General features: G+C 38.6%; 1 protein-coding gene across 2 annotated transcripts in view; it reads left to right on the top strand.

Moving 5' to 3' along the window:
- Positions 1-14,038, top strand: part of SNTB2 (syntrophin beta 2) — a 107,026-nt gene extending 92,988 nt beyond the window's left edge. For both annotated transcript variants that reach the window (XM_053906600.1, XM_053906599.1), the window contains 2 exons: positions 3,848-4,032; positions 6,590-14,038. In XM_053906600.1, coding sequence (XP_053762575.1) covers positions 3,848-4,032; positions 6,590-6,682 — 278 coding nt within the window. In that variant the 3' untranslated portion in view covers positions 6,683-14,038. The remainder of the gene's footprint in view (positions 1-3,847; positions 4,033-6,589) is intronic.
- The last annotated feature ends 247 nt before the right edge of the window (positions 14,039-14,285 follow it).

Here is a 14,285-nt window from a genome sequence, read left to right on the forward strand (position 1 = left end):
ATGCTTACTGTGCACATCCACCTTCACGTATACACACACACACATACGTAAGCCAGCATGTCCTTCAGATGCACGATACCCCTTGATGTTAAATTGTTGGGAGATTCAGAAAGGTTTATTTAAAATTATAATTATGGCACATTGTACTACATATTCAGATATCTGTGGCCTAAAGAAAGGAAGTTGACAAGAAGAAATCATTTAAGTTCTGTTTCTTTGTCTCGTGTGTTTCATTATGTTTTATTTATTTATGTATTATATAGTTTACTCATTTAGGAAAATGTTAGGGACTACCTATGAGATTTTACTAGTGAATGCAATACATGAACTTCATAATGTTCATTTAGCTTTAAACCTTTATTAGATTACAGTAGAATTGACCAGTAATCCTTCTGATACACAAAGACTTTCTCCTTCTAGCAAATGTGAACTTCAGGATCACTAGGCAGAGCACACAGTTATTTCCCTCGGGTGCATTAAGCTTTATCATTTTCCATCCTGTGAATTCCACAGGAATTCAAAATAGGAAAATACATATATGTGTATAATTGTTTGAGCTTTAAGAAGTATGCTTTTAAAGGCTAATTTCATCATACCAATTACCTAAGCTTATTAAAATTTTTAAATCAAACAAGAACTACTACTAAGAAGTAGTAGACATGGGAAGAGTTGCATTAGTAAATATGTAGAAAATCTGCAAGAGGAGAAGAAAAATGAGCATAAAAAAATGTTTTATTTATTTTTAAATAAATAGAGAGCAGATAGAACAGACAGAGGGGGACAGAGGATCCAAAGCAGGCTCCATGCTGACAGCAGAGAGCCTGATGTGGGGCTCAAACTCACAAACCATGAGATCATGATCTGACCCGAAGTCGAACGCTCAACCGACTGAGCCACCCAGGCGCCCCAGAAAAATGAGCATTTTAAAGTATTTATATTGTTAGGACATATGACCAAAGGGTTTGCTTTATCCATGTTCTCAGTTTTATAAAATCGTCTTGAATCCCTTTTTATTCATCTACTGGGTAAATACTGATTGAGTATATACTCTGCTTTTACTGGCTATACTAAAATGGATACGGTAGGCATAGCCCGTGCCTTTGAATAATGAGAAGCAGAAAGAATAATGCCTTTGAATAATGAGAAGCAGAAAGAATAGTGAGTACATATCAGAGTTGTTAGAAGTCATGAGTGGAATACAGGAGTTTCCTGTAACTCTAACACACACCCTTCTAAGGCAAGTTTTATCACCTCCATTTTTAAGATAAAGGAACTGGAGGGGTGCCTGGGTGGCTCAGTTGGTTAAGCGGTTAAGCCTTTGACTCTTGATTTCAGCTCAGGTCAAGATCTCACAGTTTGTGGGTTCGAGCTCCGCATTAGGCTCTGTGCCGACTGTGTGGAGCCTGCTTGGGATTCTCTCTCTGCCTCCCTGTCTCTCTTTTTGACCCTTCCCTACTTGTGCACATGCTCTCTCTCAAAATAAACTTAAAAAAGATGAAGAACTGGGGTTAATGTAGGTAGGGCTTGAATTGGGTCTCTTCTGACTCCAAAACCAGTGCCTTAAGCCCCTGAATTTCCCCCTCTCAATGACTCATTCTTATGCCCAGATTAAACTCCTGGGGGACATATACAGTATCAGTTTCTCTTAATTCACTAAATCAACAAATATTTACTGTTTTATTAATTACAAAGTGCTATGTTTTGTAATGAGAGAAATAAAAATAAGTAAGACCTACTTCATGCCTTTGACCAAATAGCTATAAGAAAGGAACAAGGGGCACCTGGTTGGCTCAGTCCATGAAGCATGCAACTCTTGATCTTGGGGTTGTGAATTCGAGCCCCACACTGGGTATAGAGATTACTTAAAAAGAAAATCTTTTAAAAAGAGAGAGAGAAAGAGGAAGGTAAGGAGTCAAGTGATGGCATTTCTTCCAATAATGAGAGAAACCTGAAGTTTTAAAAAGGTTAATGGGAGAGATCTAGTTTAAAGGGAAATGTTGAAAATGCAGAGGAAGAAGGAATAATCAACCTTGGACAGTTTCTGAGAAGGTGGGAATGGATGGGATCCAAAGCACAGATGGAGGGATTGGCCTTGTCCCTGGAAGAGGGACAAACGGACAGAGAGAGGAGAGGATGGGTGGGTGTGTACATCCACATCCTAGCTGTTGAGGAAGATACTGTCTTATACACCTGACATCCCTGGCTTTTATTCCATACCTAACTCCAAGTGCAATAATAGGCTACTTTTATGTCTCACTTTTTAAAGTTATATCATAGTTGTATAATGGGAAAAAACAGTAATTTTTATTTTTTTGCCTAAGGAGCCATGAGTTAACCTCATCACCACAACCATCGCTTTAAAGAATTTTACAATGTAATATTCACCGAGAAGCTAGAAGAAACATTAGAATTTTAGTTTGAGGATTTTCTGTGAAGTCTAGGACTGAGAATAATGGAGTATTACTGGCCCTCTTGTCCCAATCCCAATGTCTTATATTTACTTATTTAAATAAGGTTAGCCTAATCATCAGGAATTGTGCCCAAAAAACAGTATTAATGCTCTGTGCACAGTGGAATAGCCTGGAGAGTTGTGCTTTTTTTTTTAAGTTTATTTATTTATTTTGAGAGAGAGAACATGTGCAAGTGGGAAAGGGGCAGAGAGAGAGGGTGAGAGAGAATCTCAAGCAGGTTCCATGCTGTCAGCGCAGAGCCCAAAGCAGGGCCTGATATCAAGAACCCAAGAGATCATGACCCGAGCCAAAATCAAGAATCAGATGCTTAACCCATTGAGCCTCCCAGGTGCCCCCAGGAGAGTTTTTTTAACAATACTGATGCCCAAGTTCTACCTCCAGAGATTATTTTTCTTAGTTGATTTATTTTGAGAGAGAGAGCAGGGGAGGGGCAGAGAGAGAGGGACACAGAGAATCCCAAGCAAGCTCTGTACCGTCAGTGCGGAGTCTGACTCGGGACTTGAACTGACAAACTGCTATGTGAATTCCCAGGTCTCAGAGGGCCTCACACTTGTAGCACCAACAACACTGCACTAACAACAAAACTGTGCTCAGGTGTTAATGGAACAGAAACTTTACCAGTGTTGAGAGAAGACATTTATTTGCCAATCTTGATGACCAAAATTTTTTTTGTCCTGTCAATTCAGATCAACCCTTTGAATTTTATCTTTGATAGGTCCAACTGTATGACTTTTGCCAACTATAGCCTTTGCCTTTGATAATAAACACTATCTTTGTCCTCTTCCTAGATACCAACCAAACCATGTTACTGCCCCTGAAAGGCATTTCTGCCTTTTCTCCTTTGGTAGAAACCTTCCCATACTTGAAACCTTCCCATACTTCACTGCCTAAGCAGTTTGACCTATTCTTTAGGGCCTATCTGAAGTGCCATCTCCTCCAGGAAACATTTCCTTGACTTTGGCCTTATTCATTCTATTGTTAGTCGTGTTCTATCTATTCTACCTCATGTGGTTAGGGATTTCATGTTTATGCCTTTCATTTATGAAGTCCTGGAGAGCAGGGACCGTGCCTGTTACTTCTCCGGTACCTCACACAGCCTACTTCCAGCACAGGTGTTTAATTGATACTCTCACTGAATTAAACTGAATCAAATCAGATGTTGTGGAGAGTTATGGCCATCGCTTTCTCATCTCCATCAAGATGTGGATGCAAGCAACCAGAAAAAGATTTACTTGAAGGAGTTCCAAGTAGGTTAGGTATTGCACATTCTCAAAAGAAGATTCTTTTTCCTTTTTTTTGCAGTCAGAAGAATTCTTTTCCACTCAATAACTGAAGCAGTAACTTTATTAATGATGGCTTTTGCTTGTCTTCAACAGGCTGCACATTAAATGGCCAAGAGGTAAGACTCACTGTCCACTATGAAAATGGGTTCACTGTCTCCAAGGAAAATGGAGGTTCCAGCAGCATACTGTACCGCTACCCCTTTGAAAGGCTGAAAATGTCTGCTGATGATGGCATCAGAAATCTGTATTTGGATTTTGGTGGTCCTGAGGGAGAACTGGTAAGAGTGTCACAGAAAACCATGTCTACTCTAATAGATATTCTTTTGTTTTCTCATTGCTTCTTACCTTTTGCATAGAAAATTATGGACTGATAGTCCATTTGCAATCAGAAAATTGTTCTTCAAGATGTATTGGGTTTGGGTTTAGGGGGTTGTGTGTGTGTGTTTTCTGTTCCCCACATTAGGAAATCATTCCCTTTTTTAAAAAAAAATTTTTTTAACATTTATTTATTTGTGAGAGAGAAAGAGACAGTGTGAGCAGAGGAGGGGCAGAGAGAGAGGGAGACACAGAATCCAAAACAGGTTCCAGGCTCTGAGCTGTCAGCACAGAGCCCGATGCGGGGCTCGAACCCACGAACCATGAGATGATGACCTGAGACGAAGTTGGATGCTTAACCGACTGAGCCACCCAGGTGCCCAAAAATCATTCCCTTTTTAAAAAGTTTTGTTTGGGGGCAGCTGGGTGGCTCAGTTACTTTAGCATCTGGCTCTTGATTTTGGTTCAGGTCATGATGTCACGGTTTGTGGGTTTGAGCCCTGTGCTGGGCTCACTGTTGCCAGCATGGAGCCTGCTTGAGATTGTCTCTCTCCCTCTCTCTCTGCCCCTCGCTCATATTCTCTCTCTCTCTCTCTCTCTCTCTCTCAAAATAATAAACTTAAAAGAAAAAAGTTTTGTTTGAATGGTATAAAAAAAATACAGCCCTTTTAAGAAACAGGCTTTTATCGAATATGAGATATAAAGTACAAAAGCTGGTAAACTATAATAAATAAATTCTATCCATTGCTATTATTAGCAGTTGGTTGAGATAAGAGTTAAAAGTAACAGAGTGACTTGGTCGCTACAGAAATTGTGATGATCAGAAAAAAAAGATACATGGGTATCTCCATACAGTTATGCTCTTTTTTTGATATCCTTGTCTTTAAAAAAAAAAATGTCAACAGGAATTCATGATTTCCCTTAGTGAACTACAGAGTGTGTTGAGTATACTTCAGAAATCATAAGTTAAGATAAAGGAGTAAAATAATGCCTTGTCTCTCTTATCAGTTTTCAGCCAGTAGTTCAAATCTTACACATGAACTATTATGTCTCTTGACACAATCACCATAGGTGGAAATTTGCAAAACAGAATCTTGAAATTTTATAACTGAAAGAGATCTTAGAGATAATGGAGTTCAACCTCCAAATAAGAAATTATGTCTAAAAATCTTATTTTCAAAGATAAACCTTTAGGAGACTATGATGGGGGCATGGACCAGGGCTTTTCAAAAGCCTGAAGCATTAGAGAGAGTTAAATGCTTCTATTAAATTAACCTATTAAATTATTATTAGCAGTTGTCATTTAGCAAGCCAGGTGTTAGAGCAATCCTGGCTATATAGTTTGAAATTTTTTTTTTTAATGTTTATTTATTTTTGAGACAGAGAGGGACAGAGCATGAGCAGAGAAGGGGCAGAGAGAGAGGGAGACACAGAATGTGAAGCAGGCTCCAGGCTCCGAGCTGTCAACACAGAGCCCGATGCGGGGCTCGAACTCACGAACTGTGAGATCATGACCCGAGCCGAAGTCGGACGCTCAACCGACTGAGCCACCCAGGCGCCCCTGGCTATATAGTTTTAATTCCTGCTTTATACTTAATATATACAAAGTTTGATGAAATTAGTGCTCTGTAATTTATATTTTGAATCAGGTTTTACTTTTCTTTAAAAGGCATAGTTAACAAGGTCCAATTTCTAGTCTATGTATCAGCGCCAATGATTGATGAATCACTCGTTTCACTCAGCCTGACGCCGGGTCTCCTTGTTCATCTGGTGTCAGCCATCCAGATTAGATACTTGTGCTTAGGAGGGTATAGCTAGCCCTTCTAACGAGCCTTGGGAGCTCTCATTCCCATTACAAACCTATGAGGGATGTCAAAAATCAGACCCATCCATAGTCACATTTCAGTTGAGTTCACCGTGATTTCCTCCTGGGAATATAACCATAATGAATGGTTTCCATATAAGATATTCCTCTTTCTTTTACATCTTCTACTTTTTAGTTCTCTCTACCAGGCATAGTGGGATCTGGTACACCACCAGTTGTATTCTAATTGTGATGTGGGAGCTCACACCAGTATTTAATTCCTCCACTGAATGATCTTACTTCAGAGTATACTTTCATTTGTGGCTTTAAGAAACTCCCAAGAATTTCTATAAATCTGGGACATTCTTAATCCAAATTCTTTTTAAAAAGTAGAACATCACGTCCAAATTTGCTTATTTTGTGTCTGTTTATTAAAGCTTTTGGGTAGGAGCGGCTAGGTGGCTCGGTCAGTTAAACATCCGACTCTTGGTTTCTGCTTGGGTTATGATCTCACAGTTTGTGGGATCGAGCCCTGTGTCAGGCTCTGCGTTGACAGTGCAGAGCCTGCTTGGGATTCTGTCTTTCCCTCTCTCTGCCCCTCCCTCAACACACACTCTCTCTGAAAATAAACCTTAAATTTTTTTTTTTTTTTTTTTTTTTTTTGCAAATAAAGCTTCTGTGTATGGTAGTGCTAAACTGATGCGCTTTCTCCACAGACCATGGACCTGCACTCTTGTCCGAAGCCGATTGTATTTGTGTTGCACACGTTCTTGTCAGCCAAAGTCACTCGTATGGGACTGCTTGTATGAGCAGCAGAAAATCAGAAAAGAGTCTTGAATGTCACAAGAAGTATTTCCACCTCAAAAAAAAAAAAAAAAAAAGCACAAAAAGAAAGCTCTCTCTCCTCCAGCACAGTGCCTTGACAAGGACCTGCAAATCACTGCTGAACAGTAACCATGTTTAAAGAAGAGCCTGCCTTTCACAAGCTACCTTGGCCAGAAATTCTAGTACTCTAATAAGCTCCAACATGAAGCTGTTGATTGACTGTGTAGTTTCCTAATGTGGTTTCTAAGTAACTAGGTTTATTTCCCCTGTTAAGAAGGATGGCTCATTGTGGGGGTTTTTGGGGACGTAATCAAATATCGAAGAGTTGTTTTCGTTTTCTTCTTCCTACAGGATTTGTTTCGAGCGTAGCCTTGGTCTCTTGCTTCATTTGACCGTCTCTTCCCAGGTGCTAGTTGGCAGCAGCTTGTGCTTCTTGGCCATTCCAGATAGGTCGTACATTCTGTCGGAGCTGGCTGTCATTTATTCCTTCCACCCTAGGAAGTCCTGGAATTGCACACCCAAGTGTTCTTCCATGTGTCCTGGCTCTCCTGCATCCCACCCTGGCCATCACTTCCCATCACATCACGAGCTTTGCCACTCATAAGTGCTAACTTTAGGACTTAGAACTTGCAAATTTTTATTTGCCTTGCCTTCCACTTCCTTTCTAGTGGTAACCAAGTTGGAAGCCACTGATTTGAAAGAAGAGTTTTGCTTGTTTTAGATTTTTCTGATTTATCTTTGGTAGGAGCCAGGGGATAAGATTTATTTTAAAAGAAAGTCCTCATTTTAGCCTAAGCCATTTTTTATTGCTTACCAAATGTGCCTTTGGTTAGGGTTAGTGGAGCTTTATTAGTCACTATATGAATAACTGGATATCACTGCCATTCCAGGGAGATAATCCATCCTAGTTTTGAGGAATAGTCTTTAAGATGGATTTCCTGAGTAGTATCTTTTCTAGTGGGCAGATCTCATTGGGGAAGATAAATTCTGGAGAGCCTGCTTGTTTAAAGAGTAGACTCTATAAAGGCAGCTCTTCACAAACATCATGTTGCGTTGCTTTGGGTTTTGTGAGCCCATGCAGGGCCCTGGCCCTGGCCCTTTGTGGAAGCAGATTGGTACAGACAGGCAGCTGCTAATTCAAGACTCACTGTTGGTGTAGTAATGCGTTCGACAGCGGGCAGGGTGACGAGACCATGGGATAGCTACCTGGGTTTTGCTAAGCGTTGCCGGACATCATCTTTAGGACATAGTAGCAGTAAGATTGCTGATTTTGTAGTATTAGAGAAACACATTCAGCTTGTTTTTCCTAATTATGAAGGAGGTATATATCTGAAAACATTCAAAATAATATAAGAGCTGTCTAAAATGTCAAGATGACCACAGTCCCCAGATCTGAAAGAGAAGGTAATATTGACTTGGATGTTCTCTGTGTTCTCCGAAGAAAAGTCTATGCCGAGCTCTCACTTACTAGATTTATGAGGTATGCTGTAAGAGGGTGTGAGCTCTTTGGAGAGTGGAGGAAGGTAGCACTCCAAATAGGAAGGAAAAAAACCCCACAATCCTATGGAAAACACGAGCTATTTGGTGTGAGTGCCGACTGACCTAGGTAGGACATTTGAAAGAGCAGACTCATGAACAGAGTTTGAGTTAGACATTGTAACCCCACTGTTTTCCCTGTGCCCATAAGTCGGTCCTCCTTCCCCTTGTGTACGGTGAGAATAACCACATGCACAGGCTGGGGAGAGAGAACTGTTCTCCCCCCAGCTACAGTTCCAACAATGAATGATGTGGTCCACTTAAAACTGGAAATTGACATCTACACTAGAATATGTGTTTCAAGGGCTTTTTTTTTTTTGTTTGTTTTGTTTTTACACGTTTTAAAGGTTCATAAACCTGTATTTGGCTCCAGCTGAAGTAAATTTGCAAATAGGGAAGGAAAAAAAATATCTTGAAGGTCCAGCTATGATTTCTGGAAGCAGAATTTCAACACATAATACCCTCAGATAAGGGAGCTTAGACACTTTGCAGTGAGAGCATTATTAATCTGAAACGTTGCACAATGCAGTCACAGACTTTGCAGCGAAGCCATTTGGTGGAGGTTTTCTTTGTTAGTGTGAAAGGCTAAGCCACTGAGAATATTTTCAGGGGGAACTTCTGAGCCACCCTGCTCATCACTTACATGAAAAAGAACTCTAAAAAAGGTGTGATGAAAATGTGGGCAGGAGAAGGAAAAGCATGTGAGCCATTTTGGCTCATTTTGTTCCAGCTTAAATTGTCACCAAGGTCCATAAGGTTTTTAAATCTTTCGAGTCTTAATGTGAAATGAAAATGTGTGGGAGATTTCCTTTGACCACTAGCACCCCCGAGAGCAAGAGCCTTTAAGCTGCTTGTTTAACATCAGCAGCTTTCCACTCGTGGGTGACCAGATTGTTATTCAACTAAGTGTGTTTGTGGAACTTTCAAACCACAGATGAAGAGCTTTTTACGGATAGGACAGCCTTGATTAATATGTATTTTGTATTAAGATGCCAAAACATGGCAAATTATTTTCAAATGATAACTAAAAATGGGCATTTTTGATATTTCACATCTTTTATAGAACAGCTTTTCATTTCTTTTTCATTTCAAATCAGGAAAATTGTTGAGAATGTTGTGGGCTTGCCTGTGTAGAACGGAAAGGAACCTGCAGAGTAGTGTGTGCCTCGTTCCAATGGATCGCTTCCTGTGCCCCTCGACCTCCCCCCCCCCCCCACCCCCAGACCTGGGGCTTAGACGTCTTCTCCATATTCCACACAGAAGCCTAGAAGTAGCCACCTGGTGTGTGAAAATACTTCCTTCTCATTCCTTAAAATTTCTCCCTTTCCTCTCCAAAAAAAGAAAGAAAAGGAAAGAAAAAAAAGGCTGTCATTCTTATTCTGAAAAAGGTAAGTCCTTTCCTGAAGTTACCAAACAAACCTTACCTAGAAATTAGTATCTATTATTTTATATGAAGTAATACTTAAATGTATGTTTATACAGTATTTATTAGATAGTTCGAACTGAAAACTCACCTACCTAGTAGACAGGTTCAGATTACATATTGGGACCTGTACAGGCAATCAAAAATATTACCTTATTTGTCATTCACCTATTTTAAAGCCATGTTTGAGCACTTTTTAGGCTAGGTGAAGTCTGATAGTGCATGTTTTTATCAGCTATACCCTCACAAACTTTGTTATTGAACATTATTGGATGGCAGGAGAGATTGAATTATTTATTTCTTCTCTAATCTAACCTACCAATCTAATCTAACCAACAAATGATTAAAGTTGTCCCTGATTGTTTTCCTAATTTATCTTCCTAGGCAGAATGGTAACCAAGCTTTTTTCAGTTGATTAGATGCACTTAGCTAATAAACTAGAATTTTTTATTAAAAATAAAATTAAGCTGTGTGGAATCTGGACAAGATTATGTTTCTCCCAGAAGAAGTTTTCACTGTAAATGGTTTTGATGGACAAAAGCGTGACCACTTTGAGAAAAAGTTATGATGAACTTTTTTTTTTAATTTTGTGAGAACCTCCAGGTCTTCTTGTTTATTAATTTATATGCATGTGGATATATTTGTATGTTTTCAGAAACATGGAAGAATCTCCATATTTTTTAATGCAAATTATATTGTACGCTGCTATGCAAATTCTATTAAAAGCCCTACCTACTTAAAAGTTAAACATTTTTGAAGCTTTCAGGGAAGACCTGTAGACTTAAGCACTTTCTCTGCTGTTTTGTATCTTGGACACTTACGCTGAACTGTTCTTATTTTCACTGGTTATAAGCTATTGATTGTACATAATATTTAAACTGACCAAATATCCAGCATACATTTCCTTGTCGCTGTCATCCACCATTGGTGGCATGAATGAATGGCTGGTTAGAAAGCCAAAGGTCATCTTTTTTCAGTTGATCATGAAGAAGTGAAATGTCAGATCTCTTTGGTCTCAAAGCAAATTGCTCCAGTCAGATCAAACATCTACCCAAGGAAAAAAGACTTCTTTAAATTGGGGATTCTACTTAAACTTTAAGTTGAATTTGACCATAATCCCATTCATTCTTTTTGTATGTAGATCTCGATCAGGTCTATAATATGCCAGGTGGTATTATATTTTATCTTAAGTTTGGAAATCTCTTTCAGTTAAATTTAAAATGTTATTGCGGTTTCCCCCCAACCCCCTTCCTGAAGATGAAAGCATAAGAATCTGCCATTTGCTGCTGTTCTCTCTCTCGAGATTGCTTGGTAATCCAGAATTAGTTTGACTTTCTACGTACTGTCTTTTAATCCTGACAGCAGCAGTCCCCCCCTCCCTCTTTTTTAAAGCTGTCTCCTTCCCTGTGCTGGGTGTATAGACAATAAATGTGTGATGGCAGACAGTTATAAAATAATTATGTTGTATTTCAGGATTATGTGGTTTTGAGCAATTTAGCTACTCCTATGGTGTACTGATAACTGAAATTTACTTTATGCTGGTAATAGACTACTTAGTGGCAGATTTGAAACCATTTCTCTACAACACACACAACACATCTGGCAGATCAATGATACAAGTTCATTCTATCAAAGATAGAATTTCAAGTTAAGGTAACCAAAACTAGGCTCATGGGGCACACCTGTACATCTGTTGTCTTTTTTTTTTTTTTTTTTTTTTTTACAGTAGCTAAACCACCAACTAGAAGAATGGTTGTTGTTATGTATTAACTCAACAAAATATTTTAACGAGATTTCTTCTTTTGTTTCAAACTGATAAACTTGAACATAAACTTCTTGCCACCTCTTATTCTTCCCACTTCAGGTGACTGAACCAAAGTGTATTTAAGTTTTAAAAGTGAATCTAAATTTGATGTAATTCATAAAGAAGGCCGTTTGCAAATGATTGCTTGCTCTCTAATGAACATTTGATTATATTCAACAAAATCCACCATCTGAATTGTAATTCTTGAATTGCTCCAAAATAGATTGGTTGAAGCTAAAAAGCTATGCTAGAGAAGCGATACTTTATTATATTGTAAGATTAGCTACCCTGATAGATTTCTAACTTCTGAGTCCTCTAAGTACCTTACTCAGTTCTGTTGTAATCTTAGCTCCGTGCGGTTGACGCAAATGCTTTGTTTTAGTTTTTGAGCCCCTCTTTATGCCAGTCACATATACACCTTTGGAACCTGAATGTTCTGTCACCTCTTCCAAAGTAATAGAAGTCTTTTATGCATAGACAAAAGGTTCTTTGGGGGCCTACGGAAATTCTGACACTGCAAGGCTAATTAACGACGCATTAATTCACGTATTCCATGTACTAAGCAGTTATTAACACACAACTCTTCACAGGCTTTCTTCAGGGTCCAAAAGAAAGTTCCTGCCTGCAAGTAGCACATAACCCATTATTTCTCAATTACACCCTGCCATCTGTTTATCAATCAGTGGTTAAGTAATTAACCACTTCATACTTTTACCAAAGTACATCTGCAGTCCAGCTACTCTGGCTAACTGGAAAATGTTTAAAATGATGCTTGGTCTTTGGTCCATGCCAACATGAAAGAACTCCAAGCACACTTAAGTAGGTTAGTCTTTTCATTATGCTTAGTTTTTTAATGCAAAATTAGGCTTTAGTGGGGCACCTGGCTGGATCATTCAGTGGAACATGCTACTCTGAATCTCAGAGTTGTGAGTTTGAACCCCATGTTGGGTGTAGAGATTACTTAAAAATAAAAATCTTAAAAAAAAATAGACTTTAGTTTGGGAAGAACAGTGTAGAACATCCTTAGGAAGATAAATCTCAACAACAACAAAAATTAAGCTCTATTACCCAAAGTGGATCAACAGGAAAGCCTTTTTAAAGAAATGCTTCTTGGGGCACCAGCGTGACTTAGTTGGTTAAGCATTTGACTGTTGTTCTGGGCTCGGGTCATAATAATCTCACGGTTCGTGAGTTCAAGCCCCATGTCACGCTCTGCACTGATAGTGTGGAGCCTGCTTGAGATTCTATCCCTCCCCATATCTGCCTCTCTCTCTCTCTCTCTCTCTCTCTCTCTCTCTCTCTCAAAATAAACTTTAAAGAAATGTTTCTTTTAATTATAAATAGCAAAGCTGAATATTTATTTCATCTACCCCTATTTCTAAATTGTCCTGACCCATTCATTTCCACACTTAGACCCTTTAAATGTCTCATTTGTTGGAAGTCCTTACACATGGTAGATGGTGTGTCCAATTGAAGATATTTTAAACCTGGCAAAATTCCACTTATTCTAGAACACTCTGGCATTCAAACTCAATAAAAAGGACACCTCAAGGAAACGAGAGGTTAATTGAATTTTTTCATAATTTTCATACAGTAACAGTCCCTTCCATCCAGCTTGCCTTCAGTGTGATGGCCTTTACTCTAAACCTACACTTCGACAATCAGGTGCTAACGATTATATGGAATTGGAACCAGCACATAAGTATTGTGGTGTAAGGGTCTATTCCTCCTAAGTTGGAAGAATTGCTTGCCTTCTATCTTAGTCCTGTTCTAGTGGGTGTCGGTTATGTTTTTCACCTCTGTTTTGTGAATTACCTGAATTTGGGAGAGAGGAAATGATTTCAACTAAGTTTTGGGTTTGGCACAATCATCATTCTCAGTGATATTCTTCACTCCTATAGCAAATCTACCCTTATTACAAGAACCCATTTTAGTTTTGTACTTTTTTCTCCGGCATAAGACTCCAGTATTATGTTTACAATCTGTTGGATGTCTTCAGCATGATAAGACCTTGGTGCCCAAAGAATATTTCCCTTTTGGTACCGGATCCAAGATCTTCTAGAAGATAATGTGGCAAACCACTACCTATGAAGGCCTATTATGGCTAATCTGTGCAAATTCTGATTATACTCCCTTGTGTGTATTTTGTTCCACACGACTTTAATTTTTGTTAAGTATTAAGACTTAGAAGGCTAGAGTAATGCTTCTACAAAAAATTAAAAGTATGTGATATTCTGTTTTTTTCTTCTTTTTAGAACACTGTATTTAAACAGGACTTCTTTTTAAGTGTTGTTTAAGATTTAGTTCTCAAATCATCTGGTATCACCAGGCTACCAAATCAAAACTTGTGGCATAAAACAGGGCAGTATTTGTGTTCTTAATAATAATAAAAAAAAGCTTTATGTGTACTCAATAAATATAAATGCATAGACAACACTTCCCCTTGAGTTGCACATCAACATATATAGCGTTGTACATTACAATGAAAATTTGTAACTTAAGGGTATTATATATATAAATACATATATACCTTTGTAACCTTTATACTGTAAATAAAAAAATGCTTTTAGACTTGTATTTTTTTTTTCTGTTTTCTGTTAAAATGGTTTCAAACCTACAGGAACATTTCAAGAGCGGTACGAAACAAAGATCTACATCCTCTTCACCCAAATTTCCCAATTGTTAACATTTTATGTTTGTTCCATTATCATCTCTTATCTTGTCTTTTCTGACATGATGCTCTATCACCCTTAAATTCTCAGTGTGTACCTCCCAAACATAATGACACCGTCCTGTATTGCCACCGTCCAGCCCTCCCCACCAG

This window comes from Panthera pardus, unplaced genomic scaffold (genome assembly GCF_024362965.1).
Source record: "Panthera pardus isolate Hobbes unplaced genomic scaffold, ASM2436296v1 HiC_scaffold_19, whole genome shotgun sequence".
Lineage (NCBI taxonomy): Eukaryota > Metazoa > Chordata > Mammalia > Carnivora > Felidae > Panthera > Panthera pardus.